Genomic DNA, 27212 nt, shown 5'->3' on the forward strand with positions numbered 1-27212 from the left:
CCAGGGTAACAGAGACCAAAGTCATAGCCTAAAACAAACACCAGATAAAGGAGTCTTTGCCCCAGCTTGACTTAATTCACAGCCTCTGTGGGACTATTCATCCATCTTCCCTCTGGGTTTAGTGCTTCTGTCTCTTCAGGTAGGATACCTTCTGCTTTGGCTTGGTTTAAGCCCATCAGCAGGTCCCAGGTACACATAGATGTCTATCGGGAAGCTGTCTGACTCCACTCTGGACTCCCACTCAGCTTCTTTCTGAACAGGAGGGCTATTGCTCTATCTACACTCCTTCCCAGCTAACTAGCCCCTTAACTAAGTGGCCTCTTCAGTTTTTAGCCCCCTTCTGGCCTACCACCCATTACAGGTCTGGCACATGGCACTGATTAAGCTCATAGCAAGACAAGGAAGGTGAGGCAATATCTTTTATTGGATTAACTGCTGTTGGTAGGTCCAAGCTTTTGAACTACATAGAGTTCTTCAGATCTGTAGAAAGAAATCAGAAACAGGAAAAAAACACCAACACTCCAATAAGCTCATATCACTCCCTTAACCCTTTCCAGGTCAGTCTGGGTTTTGCAAACCCCATCACACAGTACCTGTTTGGGCAGAGCTGCAGAACATACTTGTGACTTTGCTGCTTGCAAGGGTATGACTACACTGGCACTTTACAGCGTTGCAACTTTCGCGCTCAGGGGTGTGAAAAAACACCCCCCTGCGTGCTGCAAGATACAGCGCTGTAAAGCCTCAGTGTAATCAGGGTGGCAGCGCGGCTCCCAGCGCTGCACGCTACACCCGTAGAGGATGTGGTTTACGTGCAGCGCTGGGAGAGCTCTCTCCCAGCGCTGCTGCTCCGACCACGCTCACACTTCGCAGCGCTGCCGTGGCAGCGCTTTGAAATTTCAAGTGTAGCCATACCCTAAGTTAAACTCCTGTCAATAACACCTTTTTTACTCTAGCATGAGTGTATATTAAACTAATGCATGTACCCAAAATAATTAACTCAGAATGTCCTAGTTTTAATTGAGATTGGCATGGTGTCTGCACCTTTTGATAAAAAGCACTGGAGTTCCAATGTAGCAGTTAGGCAAACAGTGTTTATGAATGAATATACCCCTGTAGGTATTGTGAGAGAGGCTGATCCAGCACACACTGCAGTCAATGGAAGGACTCCCTTTGTCTTCAGTGGGTGCTGGAGCAGGCTTCAGGCATGGTTCTTTCCCTGTCCCTCCCCCCATTCTCAGTGGGAAATAATTTGCTATAGCTCTTTGCCAGGTACAGGTTATTTCCCTTTTCACTGGCTCAGCTCTGTTTGCTGACCCACTGCAGAGTAGGAGTGAAGGCTTCCCCCAGTCCCCTCTCCACCTCATCTCTGGCCATTTACTCATGGCTGCGGGTAGCAGCAGTTTATGGTGCTCGCTTTTCCACAACATACCTAGTGCAGAGATCCTGGGTGTGGGTCTTAATCCATTGCCTGGCTGTGCAAGGTATCACAACCTGGTCCAGTCCAGCTCTCTCTCAATGGCCACCAGTCTGTTGTGATGAGATCCAACCACTGACTCCCATGTGCTGCTAAAAAGCTCCCTGGGTCATGATGGAGAAGCGAGTGGCGATCACTGTGTGGAAGCTGGCAGCTCCAGACTGCTACTGATCAGTCGTGAATCAGTTTGGAGTTGGGAAGTCCACCTGCGGGTTGCAGTGATATAAGCGTGCAGCGCCATTAATCATGTCCTGCTACGAAGGACTGTGAGTCTGGGCAATGTGAGGGGAAATGGTGAATGGCTTTGTGACAATCAGATTCCCAAACTGTGGCAGAGCAATAGATGGCACACACAATCCCATTTTGGCCCCAGATACATCAACAGAAAGGCCTCCTTCTCTATAGTATTTCAGGGGTTGTTTCACTGACATTAATGGGGGACGGTCAGGGAAAGTGTATGGTGCATGAATCTGCAGGAAAACTGGCTTGTATAGAAAGTTGCAAGCTATGACTTTCTTTCCAGACCAGAAGATTCCAGCTGGAGATATGGAAATGCCAGTTGTGATCCTGGGAGACCCAGCTTACCCCTTGATCCCATGGCTCGCAAAGCCTTACTCTAGAAACCTTGACCGCAGCAAGGAGTGCTTCAGTAACAGGTTCAGCAGGTGCAGAACCACCACTGAATGTGCCTTTGGCAGATTAAAGGGTCACTGGCACTGCCTTTTTGTCAGGTTAGACCTCAATGAGGAAAATATTCCCATTGTCTTAGCAGCCTGCCCTGCTCTGCATAACATTTGTGAAGCTAAGGGGGGAAAAGTTTCTGCAAGGGTGGAGCATTAAGGTGGATCAACAGGCAGCTGCTTCTGAGCAGCCAGATACCAGTTCTGTTAGAGGGGCTCAACAGGGGGCTAGGAATCAGGGAGGCTTTGAAGCAACATTTTGACAATGAGCCCCAGTAACATGTCTTTCTGTAATCCATTGAGCCAAGCATTGTTTTCTAGCACCGTTGAATGACCCTTGTGATATGATTGCTGTGTGAGAATTAATTGTAGTCTGCAAATGTATTGATTGCCACTGTGTATGAATTTCAGCAGCAACCATGATGTCAAGGACATAAAGATTCTTTTTTTCCCCTAAGTAAATTTTTATTAAAACAGGTTTATAAACATTACTATTTCCTACAAGAGACATATCCATGAATAGCACTTTTTGAAATGACTCTCACAACCAGATGTATGTCCAGCTGTCATTGGGAAACATGTCCCGAGGGGTTGAGTGCATGAGGTATTGTGACAGCCTGGGAACACGTGAGGAATGTGTGGGGGAAATTTGGGGAGGGAATGAAAGGTAGTTCTATGTGGGCTGCAGGGGGAGGCAAACATAGATGTGTTCTGCCTGCAGCACAATCAGGGACCTCAGCATGTCAGTTTGGTCCTCAAGCAGCTGTATCATCCACTCCTGCCCCTGTTTCCCCTCCTGGCTATCCATTTTCAGTTTTTCATTGAATATCTGCCTCCATGCTCTCTCCTCACAATCAGCTTCAGCAGATGATTGCAGCATCTCTGTGCCATTCTATACCTTAGGGGAGCATACTGTAACCTCCATATTCCTCATTTTCATATAATCGTGATCTTGCATATAAAGCGTGCCTTGTAAGGTATCACAGGAAAGGTTATGACCTGCTGAAAGTCATTTCTCTACCCCGTATGTGTATCATTAATGCATATGAAGTTATGAGAGTTGTGTGGTATGGTGGTCACTAAAGCATGCTGTAAGCTGGGGAATCAGCCAGATATTAGCTCCCTACAGGCAACAGCAAGGAAAGTAATCAACACCTGGGTGGGGTGTCAAACAACCCATCAACAGCCATTATCGGGCAAGGGAGCTACAATGCAATGACTCACCTGCATGAGGCCACACCAGGGGAATTGCTCAACCTTGCCTGGAGAGACTTCCAGGCATGCCTTATACTTGTACTCACATGGACTGAAAGTATAAAACAGACAGAGTGGACACATACTAGGCCCTTCTCCTGCCTGCACCTATGCTGCAAGCAACCAAGATGCTGAGCAGAAGACAAGACTCCAACACAGAAGATTGGCCCAGGTTTAAAGAACAAACCTGTATATTAAGGACTGGAATATCCAGTGGGGTGAGAAAAACTGCTTAATCTAGTGGCTGCCCAGTCTAATAGGATTGAAATTTAGACTACGTGCTTATATTTTCTTTTAGCACTCACTCTGATTTGTTATGCCGTGTCTTATAATCACTTAAAAATCTATCTTTATAGTTTAAATCTGTTTATTTATTCTGCCTGAAGCAGTGCATTTGGTCTGAAGCATGTCAGAGATCCCCCTTGGGATAACAGGCCTGGTACATATCAATTTCTTTGTTATATTGATGAACTCATGAGTTTGCAGCGTCCAGCGATCATAACTGGACACTGCAAGATGGAGGTTCGTAGGGTTTTGTCTGAGCCCAGAGATATTGGCTAGTGTCATTTGGTTGCACAATCCAAGGAGCAGCTTACATGCCAGAGGCTGTGTGTGAACAGCCCAGGAGTTGGAGTTCTCACAGCACAGCAGGGTAAGGCTGGCTCCCAGAGTCAAGGATTGGAGTGACCTAGCAGATCATCGATCCAGATAACACCAGAGGGGAACATCACAACCTCCCTAAACAGGTCTTTCTTACTCCTGGTTTGTCTCCTTATCAGACAGAGCCAATGTGCAGGAGGAGACCCTCAAGGGCACATCTGCAGAAGCTAGAGAAACAATAGAGAGTGCACTCACAGCCTTGATTCATATATATTATGCACATCACTTTCTCATTTTCCCTTTGCAGACACACAGCATGATGAGAGACTTAAGCATGGTGATTTTCACCCGGGGGAAGGGGCAAGATGGGACAAATGGTGGGGTGGTTTCCACGGAGGATCACTACAAATGCCTATGGACACTATTCTGAATACTGGGACTGTTTTCCACAGGCAGCAGTGATAGAAGCTGATATCTTACACCTGAGGGTAAGCGAGAATGCAAGGGTGCAGCTCCTGCATGATGATTTTAGTGAAGCTTTTGATACTGTCTCGCATGACCTTTTCATAAACAAACTAGGGAAATGCAACCTAGATGAAGCAACTATAAGGTGGGTGCAAAACTGGCAGGAAAACCATTCCCCCAGAGTAGTTATCAGTGGTTCACAGTCAAGCTGGAAGGGCATAACAAGTGGAGCCCCGCAGGGATCAGTTCTGGGACCAGTTGTGTTCAACATCTTCATCAAGTATTTAGATAATGATAGAGAGGATACTTATGAAGTTTGTGGATGATACCAAGCTGGAAGGGGTTGCAAGTGCTTTGGAGGACAGGATTAAAAGCCAAAATGATCTGGACAAACTGAAGAAATGGTCTGAAGTAAATAGGATGAAATTCAATAAGAACAAATGCAAAGTACTTCATTTAGGAAAGAACAAATCAGTTGCACACGTACAAAATGAGAAATGACTGCCTAGGAAGGAGAACTGCAGAAAGTGATCTGGGGGTCATAGCGGACCACAAGTTAAGTATGAGTTAGCAGTGTAACACTGTTGCAAAAAAAGCAAACATCATCCTGGGATGTATTAGCAGGAGTGTTGTAAACAAGACATGAGAAGTAATTCTTCCACTATACTCCGGACTGACTAGGCCTCAACTGGAGTATTGTGACCAGTTCTGGGTGCCACATTTCAGGAAGGATGTGGACAAATTGGAGAAAGTCCAGAGAAAAGCAACAAAAATGATTAAAGGTCTAGAAAACATGACCCATGAGGGAAGATTGAAAAAACTGGAGTGGTTTAGTCTGAAAAAGAAGACTGAGAGGGGACATGATAACAGTTTAAGTACATATAAGTTTGTTATAAGGAGGAGGGATAGGACAAGAAGCAATGGGCTTAAATTGCAGAAAAGGAGGTTTAGGTTGGACATTAGGAATCACACTGGCAGTTAGGAAGTTTTTTAAGTACTGAAATAAATTGCCTAGGGAGATTCTTAAAATCTCCAGTGATGGAGATTTCACAGAAGGTAAGACAAACACCTGTCAGGAATGGTCTAGATAATACTTAGTCCTGCCATGAGTGTAGGGGACTGAACTAGATGACCTCTGGAGGTCCCTTTCAGTCCTATAGTTCTATGTGGCTTCAGACTGAGTTCATATGCTGTTTGCCAGAAGTAATTGCTGATTGGCACAGCAAAGTTTCCTACCATGGGAAGAAACAATGCATGACCTCCCAAGGAACCTGTGGCAGAGGATTGCAGAATACCTTCAGGAAAATTCCCTAGAGATCTCTATGGAGGAGTCCCAGGACATTAACAAACTTTTCTGCTGCACTTCTTCTGCACAGGGGAACTAGCAGCAGATGGAAACAGTGCTCGTGTTGGTTATTTTTATCCCTTTTCTCCCCCCCTTTTTTTTTAAAAAAAAAATAAAGAAAAAGCAGTGTCATGTCCTCCTGCAGTATCAAAGCACAATGAGTACTCCCCCTCTCCTGCATCAAGAGCACCAGAGCTGGAGTGCTTGGACTGTTTAGACCCACTCTGGAGTTGAAAAGAGGTGCTGGCTCGCCACACCACCAGATGACCCTCTTGCCTGTCCCTCATCCTCCTCAGAGTCCATTTTCTTGTCCACCACTTTGTCCTCGGTGTTCACGCTGCTGAAGTATCCATGGAGGTCTTGGTGGTGGAGGTGGGGTCACCACCAAGGATGGTGTGCAGCTCCTTGTAGAAGTGGCATGTCTTTGGCCCCACACCAGAGCAACAGTTGGCCTCCCTTGCTTTCTGGTGTGCCTGCCTCAGCTCCCTGATCTTAGCATGGCACTGCTGCATGTCCCTTTTGTGCCCCTTCTCCTCCATGCCATGAGCAATCTACCCTTAGGTATTAAAGTTCCTATGGCTGGAGCAGAGCTGTGCCTACAGACTCCTCTCCCCACAGACCCAGTAGATCCAACAATTTCAGTGTATTCCAGGTGGGAGTGTATTTGCTGCAGGAAGCCAGCATGGTCAGCTGGGAAGATGCAATGTGAGTTGTCCATGCTGAGCAAACAGGAAGAGGAATTTCAAAAGTTCCTGGGGCTTTAAAGAGGGAGGGGTGTATGCCTGTGTACATAGCTGCAGGGCATCAGAGTGGTCATGGTGAGTATTGTGGGATCTCTCCTGGAGACCACTTACTGCACCATAAGCAACACTCTGTCTACACAGACAGTGCATCGCTCCAACTTTGTCCCAAAATGCTCTATATCTAGTCAAGGTGGTTTTATTATGTCAGCATAGCAGAAGGGTTAAATCAGCAGGAGGAGCAGTGCAGTGCATACACTTTTGTTTGACTTGTCAACAAAAAGCTGCTTTTTGTTGATAAAACTGTAGTGTAGACATGGCCTTAGAAAACACTACCTTTTAAAACAGACTGTCACTCTTTGAGCAGGGGAGAAACTACAGCTCACTCAGCCATGTGCTTAGCCTGGGGAAGATGAGGAATTCCAACTGCCTCCCTTATCCCCAGACACGTTTCTGAGTACAGATTCCATTCAAAGTCAATGGCCCTGCTGGTGGTAACCCCATTGTTTCACCAGGGGAAAGCCATTCAGTGCAGATAGCTGGGTCACAGTTTTCCAGACAGTTTCTTCTGACACTACATGTCAGGTTCTTGCTATAAAACAGATGAATTAATCCACAGTGATGGTTACAATTATAACTAGTGTTCATAAAATCCAAATGGAATTCATACCTGGACACAGACATGAACCCAAACTGTCACATCTTTCCCCCATCGAAGATGAGCTGAGCCAGGGTGGTCTACAAGCAGCCTAAAGGTGTGATACTTCTCATTAGAGAACACCAGCTACCACACTGATATGCCCTTTTACATGAATCACTTCCCTATCATAATCCTGGCATGTCAAACTGCCAAAATGGAGTCTGGCATCAGACTCTCTCTCTACCTGAGAAACATGCTTTTCCAGGTCTTACTAAATATCTGTTTATTACATCCATACACATCAAGGCAAATTTCACCATCCCAGATATTCACACAGTTAAATACCCTGTGGCGTTGGGTAGCGTATCTCTAAGTTGTTTAGCTTGTCAGACAAAGTCTGGGGGAGGGGTGCTGCAGAAGCCCATGTTTTGTTATAAAGAGGTATGTGAGGAACTGCATCACTACACTACATGGTACCAGGGGTAAATACAATTTAAGAAAACAAACTGAGTGGAAGAATGGAGAAGTTAAAAGCTCCACCAGACCTGAAACTCTAGAAATATGGAAGACAAATGGAAGATATTTAAACTGCACTTTACTTTCTATCTGCAAGCACTGGATGCCAGCAAAAAGACAGACAATCAGGAAGTAGCCTTAATTTTGACAACAGTAGGTTCTGATGCATTTAACAGCTTTCAGTTAAATCAGGAATAGGAAGCTACCTATGAAAACTGTACTGGATTAACTTTAGAGTTGTGATGATTTGAGGGTTCTTTCTCTACCACTTTTGAATTGTGGATTTAATGAAATTATATAATGAAATTACTGTGTAATGGAGAGTCGTATGTATGTAGATCACACCATGAGTTAGCAGGATTGTCAGAGACAATGGTGAGCAATCTAGTCAAGGTGAAACACTTTGGGACAACAGGTTTGCTCTAGGTGGGAGAAGACGTTGAGGCCACTAAGTGTCACTAAGCATTATTCTAAGTAATTTTAAAAGGTAAAGGCTATAAAAATATGGAGTTTTCCCTTAGGCCTCTCATGAGCAAAAGTCCGTCCATGTTAAACTCTAATTAACCTAGCAGGCCCATAAAACAAAAGGCCAGGTGTCTGGAGCCTTATCAGTTGCAAGGTCGCTCAAACTGGTATAAAACAGAAATAATGAAGCGTGCATACTTCTGCCACAAGGAAGTAAAATAAAACACCTCTGAACAGAACAAGATAGTAGTTCAAAGAAGTAGGCCTAATGAACTAGACATGTAATTGCCAAATTTGAGTTTAACAGTTTAATAACGCTAATTAATGTTACTACTAAGGAGGGGAAAGGGGAGGGTGGAAAGGGATGGCTTAGCTAGAGGTAAAGTATAAAAAAAGGTAACCTGCTTGTATTAACTCGTGCTGGATTTTAGGCAGGTCAAGTCTCCCAGCACCACTTTGAAATCTCAAATAAATCCTTGCTGATTTCTCCCACTCGGAGTGTTTATTGGAGCTGAAGCACTCCGGACATGGGCTACCACTGTTTGCCTCAGCAGTCTATCTGCCCGCAACAAAGATGCTTCCTCTGCTTGTCTGAAGGGAGTGGAGAGTTGGGAGTAATGGAAAGTTACCAGGAGATGAACAAAAGAGACCAGAAAGGGTTTACAATAAAGGAACACAGGAACAGGGGGGCAGAAAGACAATGCATGGAGGAGGAAGAAGCAAGGTCACAGAAACAGGGATGAGACTTCATGACAGAGAGAGCCCAACTAGCGTGCAAACAAACAGCCTGCATGAGGTGAGAACAGCTTGCTTGCCTGCCTTTCTAGACCCAGATGGTTCCCCAAGGACTCAGAAGAGAAGGGGAGTCAAAGCAAGGGACAATGCAGTTTCAGATGTTTATTGTTTTGTGTGGTCGCTACTCTCCTGTGCATAACATGATTAAAGATAAAAGCATAAAGGTATTAAACTGGGCAAAGTGTGTATGATATCTGCTTTACAACTAGTGTGTCCCCCTGAAGGAGTTAAACTGTAAGTCTTTGGAGTGGAATTCTGGGGGGATGGGTGTATTTTAGGAGCATGACAAGTCCCTGCTGTGCCCAGAGGTGTTAGGCAGCTGGACAGCAGGTTCCAACACTCAGACTGATGTCAGATAGGTCTGCACCCTGAAAGTGTGGTAGGGAACCTGAGACTGGGACAGTGGCTGGACTTTGTTCAGGATCCAGGAGCTTGAAACACCCTGGAGAGTTAGAGCACAGAGGCTTGCATTACCCTAACAGCAGTTCTAGCAAAAGGCCAGGAGAAGTGCTCCTAGGGTCTCTGATAGGAGTACAAGGGAAAGTAAAAAATAATTTGTGACTGATTTAATACTGAAGAGCCAATCTTACCACTTTGGGAGAACTAGTTGAGCCCCTAATAAAAGATCAGATTGTGACTGAAATCTAGAACACCACTCAGCTAGAGACTACAGAAGACCCAGAATTTGCCAAGCAAGAGAACTCAGCTAGTCCAGAATGAAGCTCATGGAGGGTGTACAGTGCCCTGGTGCTGTAAACATAATAGAGAATCCAAAATACAAGAATACCAGAAGCAGAAAGGAATGGATCTGAAAGCCAGATTTAATCAAGGAGCTAAAAACCAGATTTAATTAAGAACAGCTCATGGAGCTGCATATGCTGTGACAATCAGCACAAGTCAGGATAGTGCCTGGTTTATGGGAAGAAATGTAATGGATTACCTGACTTTACAAGAGATTGCAAGCTCCAGCAGAGTATGCAGTGTGGACAAAAAGCATAACAGCACTAGCTCATGTGAATTTTTCATAGAGGCAATGGACACTGTTAGCAGATGAATGGACTGTCAACCTGAAAATAAATGGAACATTTATTAATTTGAATTTGGACTGTAGTGCAAGAGCCAGTGTGTTGTCAGAAATTAAAAGAAAAGCCACAGGTAGTGAATGGTAAATAGGTAAAACCCAGGGCTTCCAGAGGCAAGCTTATCCCACTGAAGGATTAAAGCTGAAAGAGCCCAACCACCACACAATTCATGCTTCTATGAAAGTTCTACTCACCCAAAAGAAGAGACTCAAAGTGGACCTGGAAGGCTCATTGCTCTGTGAGCCAGAGAGAGAGAAGAAGAACCTATAGTTGAGACAGCTGGTCATTATAGAAATAAAAAATTGAACCCTTCACTTGCATATAGAGTCAAAAGAATAAAATATGTATATAAAAAAGGAAACATTTCCCACTACCTACAAGAGGGGACATTTTGGGGGATATGGCTGATGCCAAGTATTTTTCTACACTAAGGCCTTGTTTCCACTAGACAGTTTTGTCAACAAAAAATCAGTTTTGGTTAATAAAACAGTGGAGATGGACACACTGCAGTGCTCCTCCCACCAATGTAAGTGCCCTGCTATGCCAACATAATAAAACGACAAGCACCATAGAGTTTTTAGCGACACAGTTAGAGCAACAGAGTCAGTGTAGAGACCTTCTTTTGGTTATGCCCAGGTGGTGTCCCACAATGCCCATCATGACTGCTGTAGTCACCAGATTGAACTCTGCGGCCCTGAAGGTACCTAGGCAGGGCTGGCTCTAGGTTTTTTGCTGCCCCAAGCACAAAATAAACCAACCAACCTCTGAGAGCGTAACTGCTGAAGGAAAACAAAAAACACAACCCGGAGTGCCGCCTGTGGAATTGTGCCACCCCAACCACCTGGAATGCTACCCTTGGAATTTTGCAACCCCAAGCATGTGCTTGGTTTGCTGGTGTCTAGAGCCGGCCCTGTACACAGGGATGCACCCCTGTGGCATTCTGTACCTCAAAGCAGCCCTGGAAGCCCCATATTCACCACTATCATAATTAGTATTTGTTTTGTACAAAGTATGCCTTGCGAGGAATCATTTTGAAAGTCTTGATCTGTTTAACATTAATATTCTGTGGGCTTGGGTAGTGAGTTGAGACTCACTGATGCACTACCTGCTGGTCATCTTGGGAATCAGCTCAACTCCAGCTTCAGAGGGCCCTCTGCTGGCCGGTGGCTCACCTACCTCAGGCCCCTGTATCCCCTCAGCCCCGGTGCCCTTTACCTCAGGATTCTGCCCCAGCAGTATCCCCACATTCTAGATCTCCCCTCCCAGGGGAACACCCAACCCTCTAAACCTACTTTGCTTCAGTAGCCACTGCCAGTCATTAACAGCCCTCATCATTGATAAGGACTTAGGACCAGCTGCCTCTGCCTGTTCCCAGGCTGTCTCTCTGCAGCCCCAGTACCTCTGTAGGCCTTCAAGAAAATCTGCAGCCTGGGGTTTTACCAGGCTGGAACTCCCCAGCTCCCTTGCCCTATTACCCAGCACTGCTCCACTTCAAGTACCTTACTTCCAGACAGCTAGCCCTTCTCTCTCCAGGACTAGAGTGAGATACCTGGCCCCTAACCCTCTTATAAAGGCCAGCTGGGCCCTGATTGAGCTGGCCACTGCTGTGGCTGCTTCCCCAATCAGCCTAGTTAGGCTGCTTTTAACCCATTTTCCAGGAGTGGGGCAGTTGCTATACTACAGCTTGTATGTGCTATCATTGTATGTGAAGTTATGAAGTTTTGCTCTGTGTGTTATTGAAGTATGTTGTGAGGTTGTGAGCTCCCACAACCAGCCTGTCAGGTACAACAATGGAGGAGACAGATGTGCTGATGGCCCATTCAAGAAAATCCACTATCCCAGGAACTGTATACAATGGAGACTTCTCAGGGAGAGCATGTATACATGGAGGCTGCTTGACCAATAGGGGTAGACCCCATGTCACAGGCAAAGAGCTTTCCAGCAAGCTGGAAGAAACTAGAAAAGAGGGGAAGTGACATCATCACTTGGTCTCACTCCCCCATAACTCAATACCTGGATGCACATCTAGTGGACAAAGACTGAACTGAGGAGGGTAGCCCTGGGCTGGAGGAGAGTTCCAGCCTGTGTGCTGAAGATCTGTGAGTTGTTTGTACCATCTATCTGGGTGAGACACTGCTTCAGTCAAATCCTGTTTAGTTTATAGAACTCAGATTGTGAATTTACTTTTATTTCTTAGGTAAACAACTTTGAGCTCTATGCTCACTACTTATAATCACTTAATCTATCTTTCTGTAGTTAATAAATCTGTTTTACGTTTTATCTAAAACTGTGTGTTTTGGTTGAAGTTCTTCAAAAATCTCACTTCAGGTTACAAAGGCTTAGTGTGTGAGCTTTCCACTTTGAGGGAGAGACAGACTTGATAATAACCTTACACTGGTCAGGCTTCCAGGAGTGCAAGGCTGGGGAGCTGGAGGGAATTGGCTGGAGCCTCTCTACTGTTGGTTTGTCAGTGGCTGGCAACCCTTGCCCAAGAATACAGAGATTATTTTTTTAGTAATGAACATATGATTTGCAAATCAAATACAAACCTGGGTGAGATTTGGTGGTTGCAAACTGTCCTGCATCCACAGAGTGTGCTATGCCTCTGACCATTATGCAGTCTCTCTGAGACCATACCCCTTTAGAGACTGGTCATATGCAATGTTCCCTCTAATTCTTTCCACCCTTGTGCGAAATAAATTTTATGTGAACCAAAGTAAATGTGGATGTGCGCCACCAGTAGAAACCAAAAACCTAGATATAATATATATATTTTTAAATGTTACCAGTAGGAATAATTACTCCAGCCATGATAAGTTAGGCATTTTAGAACTCACTACTCAAAGAATTAAATTTAAGCGTAAGAGACAAATAAAAATTATGAAATACATTGACCAGTCAAAAAACTAAAATAACACACTTAGAAATAATAAAATTAGAGAATATATGTGCATTCCAGGAAGCACCAAGAAGTAACAACAACAGCGTTGGGAGGTGTGTGACACAGAGTGTGTGTGTGTGTGTGTGTGTGACACAGAGACTCTGTGTGTGCTGGCTCGCTGGGGAAGTTTCTGAGAGATGCCCGTCTGCTGTCTCTTTAAGGCACTCACTGTAAGCTGTCCTCCTCCTTAACCATGTCCCCCCTCTCCTGCTCTGCAGAGCTGGGGTACATGGGCAAAGGGGAGGGGAAGAGACAGAGTGTATGTGTATGTGAGAGAGAGAAAAAGAGACAGACAGAGATTGTGTGTGCTGGCTGCTGCCTGCTGCCTGCTGGGGAAGTCTCTGAGGCTACGTCTACACGACAGGATAAATTCGAATTAGCTTAAACCGATTTTATAAAACAGATATTATAAAGTCAATTGTGCGTGTCCACACTAGACACATTAATTCAGTGGTGTGTGTCCATGGTCCGAGGCTAGCGTCGATTTCTGGAGCGGTGCACTGTGGGTAGCTACTGTAAAATAATGAGACCAATAATGTCGATTTGCGTCCACACTAACACTAATCCGATATAGTAACATCGATTTTTAGCGTTACTCCTCTCGTTTTGTAGGAGTACAGAAATCGATTTAAAGAGCCCTTTAAATCGATATAAAGAGCAGTATAGTGTGGACAGGTGCAGCGTTAAATCGATTTAACGCTGTTAAAATCGGTTTAACAGTGTAGTGTAGACCAGGCCTGAGAGACCATACACTGTCTCTTTAAGGCACTTACTCACCTGAAGGCTTGTTCAGACCTCGGAGCTGCTGCGAGTTCTAAGCCCTGTCCCCTCTACCCTGCTCTGTGGAGATGGGGTACAGGTGCTGGGCTGGGGGACTGAGAGGGGGACACCCTGACATCAGCATCCTCTTTTCCCCTACCCCCTGTTCTGCATAGCCAGCAGGGGGATCCCAGGAGCAACCTGGCTGCAAAGCAGTGGGGTAGAAGAGGTGCACCTGAACACGTGCTGCTGGCTGGATGTGTATGGCTCTGTTAATCAACTGCAAGGCACTTGAATCTCTCCTGGGCAGCTGCCCAAGAGCGCAGCTTACATGGAACACGGGCCCTATGCCTCTACTTTTTGCCAGGGAGAATCCCATGGCTTCATAACTCTGAGACTGGGTCTTTGGCTTCAGCATCTCTGTTCTCACAGTGGTGCCTTCAAATGAATTCAGACCTGTGTCGGAGACTTACCTTCTTGGGAGCCACATGACCAGCAGATGTTTGCAGTGACCCAGGACAGCCTTTTTGAAACAATCCAGCATTTATTAGTCAGCCAGAATATAGTACATAAGGGTCCTTCGTGAGAATGGAAAAGCAAAGTTTGTATACATGTCCATGCTGGCAGCATCATCTGCCTCTGTCATCCTAAGAGTCCAGGATTCCATCTATCCCTGCACTGGGCTGCAATCTACTGAATCCCGGCTGCTCTTTGTTTCACATTGGTGTTTTCACATATTTTATCTCCGTTTGCTGGCAGTCTTTAAAATTAATGAGACAAGGTGGGTGAGGTAATATCTTTTATTGGACCAACTTCTGTTGGTGTGAGCAAGAAGCATATATTGACCTCTTCTTTAGGTCTGGGAAACTTACTCAGAGTATCACAACTAAATGCAAGATGGAACAGCATTTCTCAAATGTGGCCACAAGTGGCCACCGGGGGCTTTTCTTGTGGCCACAGCCTCCTAGGCAGTGATGGGGGGGCATGGAGCAAAGCAGCAGCCCCTCCCCTGGGACCATCAGCAGGGACTGGTCCGTGTTCCCTTCAGGAGCCACAAACACTGTAGGAGCCTGCGGCCAGCATGAGTTCCCCACCTTCCTGGGGGTGATGGGGCTTGGGCTTCAGCCCTGGGGTGGTGGGCAGCAGGGTCTGGCCGTGTGACGGCAGGGTCCAGCCCCCAGCCGCAGGGCTTTGGGTCCAGCTCTGGGCTTACCCCAACATGTTGCCCCTGGCCCCAGCTGCCTCTTCCAGGCCCCAGCCATGCAGCACTCCCCATCCAGGGCTTAATTTGGTCTCCAACTTGCTCTACTAGATAGCTTTATGTCAAATCTAGCTTTGCTAGACATGGTATACCTGACATAGTAATGTCTAACAATGGGCCACAGAGTAGAGGCATGAGTTTAAGCAATTCACGGTAAAGTTAGGGTTTAGAGATTTAATTGCTGGTCCCCACTAACCCTAATCCAATGGGTTGAGTGAATGCTCTAACCAATGGTCTGTAGGATATATGGGGACAACCCCCCCACCCCACCTATTTTACTTGTGGGGCCTAATCCAGTAGGCATGCTCAGAGCACATCTACCTGACTAGGCCCTGCAGGCAAGATAGATGGAGGACTATCTAGTTTGAGAAGCTCACTAAGCGTTAGGTGTGAGCTAGAGATCAAGTAGTTCCTTGGCATCTGGATTTTAGTCGTTTAATGCATGCCCACTGGAGGAAATATAGGCACTGGGATGGGGAAGCAAGATGACTGATATGACAGAGAGAACTCCTCCAATATGGGCCCGTTCATTATTTGTCGTCTTTTCTTTTATGTTTGTTATACTGAAAATAACAATTTATGCCTCACATCTATATGTAAATAGCTGGTCATTAAAGTTCTTTGCATTCCCAAACCAGGTGCAAGTGAAAACTTCTGAAAAATAAGACAAGGCCTTGACAATGATCTTCTGATTCTGAAGTAAAGTATTCATTGTTTTAACAAGTTTTGTGCTTTTGGTTTTGCTGCTACTTGGAGCTTATCAAATTCATGTTATTTGGAACATCAGTTTTTGGCCTATCTGGTTTAACCAGCAAAGTCAGATTTTTTACATAGCCAGTGAACTTATTATACTACAGTATTTTAATAGTGTGCAAACAGTGATGCCTTGACTAAAAGTTTTGCAATTCTGTAGCACACCAATTATTTAGGAAAAATTTAATAAAAGCAAATACTGTGTGAAAGAAAAATGTGAAACTGTAAATAGAGTTGTGCAAATAACTAATTTTTTGGTTTGTTGGCAGCAGTGAAAAATTGAAAAAAACAGTTTCAGGTTGACCTGAAATGAAATTTTTTTGGTGAACTGAAAAGTAAAACAAAAATTTGTTTGGGGCTGAAATAAATGTTTCATTTGTCCCAAAATAAAACATTTTGTTTCTATTTTGAACTTAAAACGTTTTTACAAATAAAATGGAAGGAAATTTTGAAATAAAATGTCATTTTGAAAATGTCAAAACAAAACATGTCTATTTTGTCAGAATTTTCTTTCTGTTTGGCTTTCTTTTTTTCCAGCTGAAACAATTTGGCAAATTCAGCAGAAATTAGTGAAATATTAATCTGCATTTTTCACCAAAAAAAAGTTTCCATAGAAACTTGTGTTTCAAGAATAATTGCATCATTCAGACCAGAGTCAGTATCTGGGGATTTTAGCAGTTAGTGGCATCCATCTTTATGGCAGTGTGTAAAGTTCACAGCATAGTGATAAGGAGACAGACGGACAAAACTGCCTATTCTTTTTTCTCATTTGCATTCTCTTCTCATTCTTTCAAAACTGCCTATTCTCTTTACTTCCTGCAAAGTAAGATAATAGTTGGACCTTATCTAAATAAAGTGCTACATTGATTCATTATGTATTTTGCTAAGGATAGTTGGATTCCTGTAAGTTCCGAATGCAGAAGTAATCACTGGAATTCATGAGTGATGACTTTCTTGTAGAGAGATGTTTAATTTTAATACTTCAGATTGCTTACTAAGAAATTAATGTACAAGGTTCAGTACTGGAGAGCAATGGACAGCCAGGGCAGATCCCAGAGCACTCAGAGTTATATGGTCCTAGCAAGATACCCTGCTCAATAAAGCAGATGCTGTATTCTGCACAAGCTTCAGTCTCCAAATAGTTTTAAGGCATAGCCCCATGTAGCACACATTGCAGTAGTTTAATCTTAACACTACGAAAGATGAACAACAGTGGAAAGATCAACTTCTGAAAGAAAAGGTTGCAACCTTTTTAACCTATTTAAATAAAGTAGCAATAATTTAACTCAATCCTATATCAGCTCTTCTGTTGTTTCACCCAGGATTGATGTCAGGGTAATTGTCCTATAGATACCTATAGTGATAGGGTAGCTGGCCCCTTAAATAAGACCGAGCCCAGTTCTCCTGTTCCAGTCCAGGTTTGTCCTAATTTGGTGTACTGAGGAGGGCAGAGCTGCCCCTGGGAGTTCTAAATGAGAGTTCAGACAGCTGAGAGAGAGGAGTCCAAAACTGGAGCTCTGAAAGGCTGTGACCTTCAGAGAGGTAATCTCTCTGAAGTGGGGAGCAGTTAGAATTCCCTAGAGAGCAATGGAGCCAGAGCAAGTGAAAGCTGAAGGCGGGAAGATCACCTACAAATTTCTCCAGGCCAGAGAGAGGGCTGGGAAGGGCTGAAGGATGGAAGTAGCAGAGGTAGATACTGCTGGCTCTTTGAGCTGGAGGGCCAGAGAGGACTGAAGGCTGGGGAAAAATGACAGGGTGAGCTTAGTGGTGTATCTGGGCAAGAACTGGAACCATATCTGGGAAGGAAATAGGGCAGAGAAGCACTCTAGGTAGAAGGGCTGGGATGAGGCATAGTGAAAGACACCAGGGCCACACTTGAGAGCTGGGGTATGCATGGTGAGACATCTCAGAGCCAGGACCAGCGCTAGGGGTTTGAGCGCCCTAGGCGCACAGCCGTTTCGCTGTCCGGCGCGCTGGTCCCCCGGCTCCGCAGTCCTGCCTGCGGTCAGCTGCTCCCGCAGCTCCGGTGGAGCTGCCGCAGTCGTGCCTGCGGGAGGTCCACCGCAGCCACGCAAGCAGCCGATTGTCCGCAGGCACCACTGCGGCAGCTCCACCGGAGCCGCCTGCCGCCCCCTCCGGCAAAATGCAGCCCTCTAATAATGCTGGTGCCCTACGCGATTGCCTAAGCTGCCTAAATGCAAGCTCCGGCCTTGCCCAGAGCCATATTTGGTTTTGGACTGTTGAGACTAATATACTGTTTGCACTGCACTGGGAGAATTCTGCTTTATGGTAGTGGGACTTTTGGTAATAAATTAACTCCACAAAAGGGCTCTTTAGGTACTCCAAATGCTGTACAGTACTGAGTTTATCTGATGAACCAAGAGGGAAACTGATGCAAGGGGGTATTTGCAGGGCTGTCCTGAGGCCATCAGGGGACACATGGGAGACAGCCTCAGGTTTACAGGTCATCACACTTGCCCTTTTTGAACATGGGCACACTAGCATTGTTATTATTATCTTTATTACCATAGGCCCATGGCTCATTTTAAGATTCTCTCTGATTTAAACCCATCTGCAGTTACTCCTATTGGTCTTTTTAGAAACTTGCCTTTATTTCATTAGTTGTTCTTTGAACCAGACATCCTTCCCCCTACTTCATTCCTTTTGGCCTTATAAGTCATTACTTTCAAGGCTCTTCTCCATGCTTGGTGGCAGTGTGTGTATTGGGGGGCTCATTTCCACCCTAGTTTTTCTCCTCCCTACTGGGTGACGGAGGTGGGGGGGGGTTGTGTGGAGGAGGAGGGCAGCTCTTCTCCCCCTCCTCCCCATTCTGGGTGATAGATATGGGTGGGCAGCTCTTCCCCTTCCCCTTCCCCCTCCCNATACACGCACACTCTCTCTCACACCCCCACTCTCCCCACCACGCCTCTATACGGGGTGATGGATGTGGTGTGGAGGGGCAGCTCTTTTCTCCCTATCCCTGCTGGGTGATGGAGATCGGAGGGGGAGCCCTCCCCCCAGCCCACCTCCTCCCTGCTGAGAAGCTAAAGTTCCTCTGCCCCATCCACCCCCCCCGCGACCCTGGAGCTTCTGTGGGCATCTCCACGTGACACTCGCGCAAGGATGAAGCAGGCAAAGTTCATTGGCAGTTCCCGCGCGCAGAACAAAGCTGTGATTGGTGGCACTTTCTCCTAGAAGGGGGGGCACAGCCAATCAGGAGCGCCTCGCGCCGTCAGTGCTCTTGCTGTGCCAGCAGAACTTTGCGCAGGCTCTGTGGTGGGACCGCGCGCACCAGGAGGGGCGGGGAGCGGTGATTGGAGGAGGAGGGCGCTGGGGTGCGCGCGGCGGCGGGGCAGCCGGGCTCGGCTGAGTCAGGACGGTCACAGGAGGCAGCGCGGAGGGTAACTGACGGGCGGGAGCTGCAGCTGCGTAGCGGGAAGGCGCAACGGCCGGCTGGGCGGGTGTCTAGCGTCGGTTAGAGCCTAAGCCCCCTCCTCGCTGGAGGCCGCCCCCGCCGGCATAGTCCCCCCTCCCCTCAGGAGAGATCCCCCGCCAGCCCCTCTGCCGGGAGAGACTCCCCGCGGCGCCCGGCTCCCAGCATGGCTCTGCTCCAGCGCCTGGCCCGGCTGGCTGCCGCCCTGCAGGACCCGCAGAAAGTAGCCGACTTCCAGCGGCTCTGCGGGGTGGAGGGGCCTCCGGGCTTGGCGGCCTCCCCTCCCCTCGCTGAGGAGAGCGGGGAGCAGGGGCCGTTAGCCAACGGCAGCTGCCCCGCCAGGAACGGCGGAGGGGAAGGCGATGGGTGGCCCCGGCTCCGAGCCGCCGCTGGCGGGGAGAAGCGGCATCCGAAGGGGCTGGGGAACGGGGCGGTCTCCAGGGGAGCCGGCGGGGAGGGACCCCCGCAGCAGACCTGGGGGAGGAGGCAGCCGCGCCGCAACTCCCTGACCGGGGAAGCCGCCTGCCAGGAGATCGCCATCCGCAAGCCCTTCCTCTATTATCTGTTCAACTTGGGCACGGAGCTGGGCAACGAGCTCTTCTACATCCTCTTCTTCCCCTTCTGCATCTGGAACCTGGACGCCTGGATGGGCAGGAGGCTCATCATCGTCTGGGTCTGGGTTATGTACCTGGGCCAGTGCACCAAGGATGTGATTCGCTGGCCACGGCCTGCCTCCCCTCCCGTGGTGAAGCTGGAAGTCTTCTACAACTCCGAGTACAGCATGCCTTCCACCCACGCCATGTCGGGCACTGCCATCCCTCTGGCGCTCGTCCTGCTCAGCTACGGCAGGTGGCAGGTAATGCCCGCCCTTCTTTTTCATGGCGAGATATACACTCAACTGCCTTAAAGGGAGGGGTGAACTAGTTTGGATAAAACACAATACCTGTTCTCCTCCCCAACCCCCCAAATCATCTATTCTTAAAAATGAATGTGAACTGAACTTTTTTTTGATCATCCAGGTGAGTGTTTAGATATCAGGAGAGAGACTTCTGGTATTTCCAGCTTTTATTTGAATAGTGATAATGTGCACAGTGTGCTCCACATCTCTGTCTGCACCCTGTTCTTGTGAGACTTTTGTAGCCTCAAGTGGTTTGGGTAAACTTTGTGCAAGCATCTGATCTTTTGGCAGGCTGATTTGGTTTAATTGACTGACTGACTGACAGAGCACTAGGAACTTTAGAGTTCAATGATAATCTTGCTTTTGCTTCTGATTTACTACTTGTCCTCGGCATCTCCTTGAACTCTGTTTTAGTTTAATAATCTCTTATCTGGGTGTTGAAGATATAAATAATCCTCAAAGTGCTGCACGACTATAGAAGTATTAATTTTTATCAGGAACTGACTTCTAAACCTTTTCAGGTTTCCCCTTCTCTCATCTAAATTTTAATCTCCGGTATATTCCATCTTAAATCAACAAGGTCAATTTAAATGACAAATTGTACTCTATGGATAATTAGATCATATCATGTTTTCAGTTGGGGTAGGTATTGCTGAAATTTTTGCTCTTGAACATATTGCTAGAAAATTCTCTACAAATCCTGGAGTTCTCTTGCACCACTTGCAGGGGCAGGTGAACAACAAGAGTTTTTGGTGGTTTTTTGGTCATTCCTTGATAGCAAGTGTTATAGACAGAAGTTTCAGTGCACTGCATGTTAAGTAACAGCTATGTATTTGAAGGATACACATCTCCTATATCCAGTTTATGTAAAAGGGATTGATTTCTACTTGCAACATGTTTAGTATTTTCAGATGGTCTGCTGTCTGTACTGCTTTTCATATAGCTGTATAACTTCTAAGAAGTCCAGCAAATTGCTATGAGATACTTTCAGCTTAGTGACCAAATAACCCTTATCTTTTCAGTCAATGCTGCTAGTGATCACTGGGGGTTTATTACTGTCGGAGCATGACACTTGTGTTTTTATCTCAGTCTGTGAAATGGGTATTCTGACAGGATAGAGCTGTTTGAAGGTTCAGAAATGCGCAAGTAATGTGGTTTAAACAAAGATTGAGATTCAAAGTGCAGTAACTAATCTTGGTAAAAGTCAGTCCACTCCCAAAAAGTCTAGTTATTTTGGATACCTACACTTTTTTTAGTCAAAGGCCAAGTACCTTCCACTACACACCAAGTTCCCACCCACTTGATGTGCACAGGCATGTGATAGATCAAGGTGTTAGGGTTTACTTTATGAAATATATATTTTCACTTATTAGTAACTGTTTGTTTATAGTTTCATTATAAAGAGTGAATCATTAAAAATGGACCTTATTCAACAACATGTACATTCAGTCACAGTTGCTTATTTTGTGACAGAAAAATGTTTTTTATTGCCTTTTACCCCATTAGCACTGGAGAGCTGACAGTCTGAGGATGATCTGAGTTATACTGCTTTCTGTATATCCTTAACAGAATAACTTACTAATGCCAGAGAGACAATGAGGGCAAGGTAATATATTTTATTGGACCAATATCTGTTGGTGAGAGAGAGAAATTTTTGAGCCACATGGAGTTTTTTCAGGTCTGGGAAAGGTACTCCGAGCGTCACAGCTAAATGCAAGGTGGGACTGACAAGACTACAATTACACTGCATATGTTTCTAATGCTAGTCAGTTATATCAGTGTAAACCCTATGAAGGCAATGCTGGTAGTGATGTGTGGGAAGCAGAGCTGAGCTTGATTGTCAGAGTGACTTTGCAGCACTGGCAAGCAGACAAATAATATTTTTACTGGTAAACTAACTACATTTGTTATGAAAACTCAAGTGATGACAAACATGGGACCCATGCTTTGGTTTGGTTTGATGTCACTATTCAGAGTAGAACCGCTGTAAACCAGCATCTTTTAAATGGATTGCTCTGCCATCTCTTGATTCTGTGAAAAACTTAATTTCATATGAAATTATGTGCTTGAATAGTAGAGCACACTGAAACTAAAGTTTATTCAGGATAGTATCTGTCATCTGAAGAAGTCTGAACAATCAGACTAGGATGCTTCAGAAACTATATAGAAAATGGATGCTGTGAATAAATGTGCTGGACTTCACATAAAAGTTTGGGCAGTAACATTTAAATAGTTTCATTGACAGTTCTAAATATTTTTTATTGGGGAGAGGAGTTTGATTTATGTGGATCTCTGTTTTTGGGTCTAGATATTGAGAATCTTCAGAACCTCAGCTCTGACTCTTTGTGCTTATTCTCTTATACTAGGCCTTTTATTGCAGCTTGACATCTCACCAAGGAGGGCGGCAGTGTTTTTTCCTTCTGAAGCTTGTTTGTGCTGCTCATGAGTGCTGGCTATAAGGATTTGCTATGAAGCAGTTTAGAGGTTCTCTCTATACTGTACAATTGGGTGTACTGCATTCATAATAATTCCAGACTTTGCTAAAAGTTTGAACTCATGTCTCTTATATAGTAATGAAGTGTTCTGTTGATGGATTTCGTTGCATCATGTATTATGAGCTAAACATTTTTAATAAAATGAATTTTTAGCACTAACTTCCCGAGCTAATATTTCCAAAGGAATATTTAAAATTAGATTAATAATTTCATGTCATTAAACTTAAGTCTGTCCTGAAAACATATATTGTTTGCAGTGATGATGATCCCAGAATTTCAGAGGCATGAGATGAGTGAGGTAATATAAGTTGGTCCAATAAAAGATATTACCTCACCCATCTTGCCTTTGAGAAACCCTACTTGTTTTAAAAAACCTGCTAACGGTCACATCATGCTTCTGTCATGGACCATGACAAAATTTCTTTTGACTTCAGTTGTGCTGGATTGGGCAAAATGAGTGTATATTGTAGGGAACAACTCTGCAGAGATGCCTTTTATTCTTCAGCAGAAGAAAGTTAATAGTATTTAAAAGTAGCAAAGAGTCCTGTGGCACCTTATGGACTAACAGAAGGTTTTGGAGCATGAGCTTTCGTGGGTGAATATCTACTTCATCGACGAAAGCTCATGCTCCAATATGTCCGTTAGTCTATAAAGTGCCACAGGACTCTTTGCTGCTTTTACAGATCCAGACTAACACGGCTACCCCTCTACTTAATAGTATTTAAAATATTTTTAAAGTACTACTTTTTTGTAAAGGTATTTTTCATCCCAATACATAAAACTACTCCTCTAGCTGCTACCTTCTACCAGGTGCAGTTCTTTTGCATTCATAGAATGCTGTTCTTAATGGAATTTTGTTCATTACTTTTCTCTTTAACAAATAAGTAGAGCAGGGGTAGGCAACCTATGGCGCATGCGCTGAAGGCGGCACACAAGCTGATTTTCAGTGGCACTCACACTGCCCAGTCCTGGCCTCCGGTCCAGGGGGCTCTGCATTTTAATTTAATTTTAAATGGAGCTTCTTAAACATTTTGAAACCTTATTTACTTTACATACAACAATAGTTTAGTTATATATATTATAGACTTATAGAAAGAGACCTTCTAAAAAAGTTAAAATGTATTACTGGCATGCGAGATCTTAAATTAGAGTGAATAAATGAAGACTCAGCACACCACTTCTGAAAGGTTGCTGACCCCTGAAGTAGAGCTTGGTAAAACTCCTGTGAATAAAAGACCCTTATCCATTAACTTCTACAGAGTTGAAGCTTGAATTTAAAAAGAAAATTCCTGTTATAATAGCCATAAGAAACATTCTAAATGTGAATCAAATATAAACTGATGCACTATTTTCTGTCCTTGGATTCAGGAAGGCAACTCTAATACTTCTGCTACTCCACATAGTTTATTCGTAAAGTAAAAGTGGGACATAAGTAAAACACTGGTTCTCTTTACTACTCTGGAAATAGTGGATTGACAGGAGTCAGGCAGTTTAATTCAGTTACCGCTTGAGAGAGCTTTGAACAACAGGGGACCTCATTAGTAGTAATCCCCATCTTTTGTGTGTGATAGCTGAAAGGTGTAGTATTCTATTTTGGTATGTTATTGCCAGGGCTCAAAGATCTCTACCTAGAGAGTGTGACCCATGGAGCCCTAACCTATGGTCTGCAAATATCCCACATTTTACCATATTGCTTGAATTCTTTTGCACAACCAGAGAGACCTTGAAGGATTCTTGTTTCCAGAAGAACAGTATTGATCTTTTAGCAGCAAGAAAAAAAATTGTTATGGTAATACTTCATCATAGTTAACTGTTCTGTCCTCTTGTAATATATGCCTTTTTTTTAATTGTTACTTATTTTGACACTATATAGGAACTTGACTAATGAGCTCTCTATTTCAGCTATACAGGATTATGTTGAAAAATCCCTTCATTTTATTATTAAATTGTGGGTTTTTCCACTTTAGTAAACAAACTTTATAATTTTACTCGGTGACTTTGAAATACAAAGCAGATGAAATCTATCCATGGAAATTTAGAAACACTGTTGTGGATGTTAATACAGTAGATGGTGAAAATTGTAAAGAAAACTGATCAACTGGAAATAAGGGTGCCACAGATGATATTTAAAAAAAAAAAAAAAGTGTATTTCCTAGTCTATATCAAGATCTGCATTCACATACCTTTTTCTTAATATGATTTTACCACAGTAATGAAAATACAGGCACTCTCTAATCTTCAACCAGTCTTCAATATTTTAAATATTATAAAGTGCCATGGGGGTAAGAGGTAATATAAAACCACTGTATGATGTAAACAGTTAACTGACATTTGATGAAAATTTTTATGAACTTTGGAGAGTGCTTGAAAACAAGTACTTGTTAACCTGATTTTAGAAAATATTTTATATTAGAATGAATTTGATCTGTACAAAAACAAACTTTCAAAGCTTGGTATTTTCATATGTCACATTTCAGATTATCAGACTCTGCACAGCTCAGGAGGGCTGCTGCAAAGGTGATTTTTTTTTTTTTAGCTACCTTAGTGCCAGATTGGGGAAGCACAAGTACAGTTCATACTGCAAACTAGAGCAGCCTGTGGATTTGCTAAATTATGCTGGTGGCCAATAGTCCTAAAGGGTTGTTTCAGGAAAGAGTAATTGTGGTGTCTATGGAAGACTGGGTCATTCCCTCTGCTCTAGTAGCCATGAGTGGGTGGTGTAAGAGATTTTGTAGCTTCTCTAGACCACCTCAGAACAACTCTGCATATGGAGATGGAATCTTCCAGTGGCTGGGTAAGGCCAAAGCTGCTCTACAGTAATGACAGGTCTAGCCATGAAGAGCTTTAGTTATTACTCACTTGGATTTGAGTCACTGTAATGACACACTTAACTGTGTGATGTCTTATCTAGTTACATTTAGTATTGAGAGGAACAATTCACTTAACATGAAGAAAATATAATTGTGTTAATATTAAATTGATTGATTAGTTCTCAGTTAATTTTTTTCAGGCTATTTGCATAATATACCATCTTTCCTAGTGCCTATAAACATTAGGCAGGTTTAAATTAGTGTAAATTGACAATTCTGACTCCCTTATACATATGGCTACATAACAAACCCTTCAGCTGTTTCATATAAAAATGTAAACTACAGGAAGCTGAGGTTGTTCATTGAGATTTCTGAAAGCTGTTCTAGTTTGTTTTTTGGCTGTTCGGTGAGATTTTGGAATGAAGCAAATAGATTTGGATTGTAAAAATATGTGATGACTGAACATTCATATCTGTTTAATAATTCTGTATTGCCTTTTCCCTTGCCCGGAAAACCAACATTTATTGTCATCATTATTTGTTATGCTGAAGACCTTTAATGTAAGCTAATTAGGATGGTTGGGTTTTTTGTTAGTGTTTTTCCATGGACTTTAATGAGAATCAAATTGTCGCATTTTAGCTTCCTGTCCAGTGAGAAATGTGAGGAGGGAGAACAAGGTTTACAATAAGATAATATGGATGTGTTGGTTGGTTCGTATGCATTGATGACTTAATAAAAGCTTAATTTTTAAAAAAAATGTATTGATATTAGCCAGAAAAGGTCAGGAAGAAAGTTCCAAGTGTAAAAGTCTGCATAGAATTTGCATGAAGATGAGGAGGAAAAGGAAATAGGAGTGTACTTAAACATGTAGATGGCATATATACCGTACCTGAGTTATCTTGATATATAGGTATTCATACATGTAACTCCCTGTGCTTTCATTTGGAATTCAACCCCCCCTCCCCAACAGTACTGTTAGCAAATATTGTAGTACTTTGCTTATAAATTGTGTACATGTTTTTGTGAACAACCACTCTTTGGATAGACTGTGTAGCAGCTAGTGTGAAAATTTAAATTGTACAATAACAGACTGGCGGATGGCAATTGACTTATTTAGTTTCTGCTCATTAGCAAATAAGGAAACAAAACTATGCTTATCTTACTCATCAAGGTTATTGGCCTAACTTTTTGTTCTTGCTCTTATACAGCCTGTGTTTAAAAGACCATAGATTAATAAAATGGACAATTGGGAATCTTTGGTAAGCTTAAAACAAATTTTAATTGCTTTTTCCAAAGCTAGCAGTACCCTTGCTTTTCTGCAAAACATAATAATGTGTAATAACCTATGGGATGTCTTCATCCCAGTTGAATCAAGGCACATTACTGGTATTAATTTTTCTATATCTGTCTATGTCTGAAGAAGAGCTAAACTAAAACATTAATCGTGACAGCCTCTGCATCTACAGTACATTTTGAAATATGGTAGATGGAGAATCAATCTGTAGGAAACTTTGGCCAGGGCTTATCTGGTAAAATTAAGTTTAGCATTAATAAGGAATACTGAAATCAGAGCTGCTTTAGGTGAAAGGGCTCTGAAGTAGGCCAGGCACTCACCTTGTGCTAGGTCCCATTTTTTAAGTCTCATTTTTTCCCCTTGTCATGCTTACTAACAGTCACAAGAAATGAATGGAAATTAGTAAAAGGGTGGTGGACTACACACTGGTAATTATTTTAGCAAAGTGAGAATGGACCATATTCTGTCAGAAGTCTGTTGCCAGCTCCTTCTCAGTGTTCTGCTTATGGTCA

The 27212-nt window shown here is 44.0% G+C and overlaps 2 protein-coding genes across 2 annotated transcripts in view; both read left to right on the forward strand.

Annotated features, from left to right (window-relative positions):
• Positions 1 to 19172: 19172 nt before the first annotated feature.
• The window catches only part of SGPP1 (sphingosine-1-phosphate phosphatase 1), a 30842-nt gene continuing 22802 nt past the window's right edge, over positions 19173 to 27212 (forward strand). The window contains exon 1 of the mRNA XM_032789173.2: positions 19173 to 20059. Coding sequence (XP_032645064.1) covers positions 19370 to 20059 — 690 coding nt within the window. The 5' untranslated portion in view covers positions 19173 to 19369. The remainder of the gene's footprint in view (positions 20060 to 27212) is intronic.
• Positions 20038 to 27212, forward strand: part of WDR89 (WD repeat domain 89) — an 88913-nt gene continuing 81738 nt past the window's right edge. Inside the window, exon 1 of the mRNA XM_032789179.2 lies at positions 20038 to 20059. The gene's annotated coding sequence lies outside the window, so the exon portion shown is untranslated. The remainder of the gene's footprint in view (positions 20060 to 27212) is intronic.

The sequence above is a fragment of the Chelonoidis abingdonii genome, chromosome 4 (assembly GCF_003597395.2).
Source record: "Chelonoidis abingdonii isolate Lonesome George chromosome 4, CheloAbing_2.0, whole genome shotgun sequence".
NCBI lineage: Eukaryota > Metazoa > Chordata > Testudines > Testudinidae > Chelonoidis > Chelonoidis abingdonii.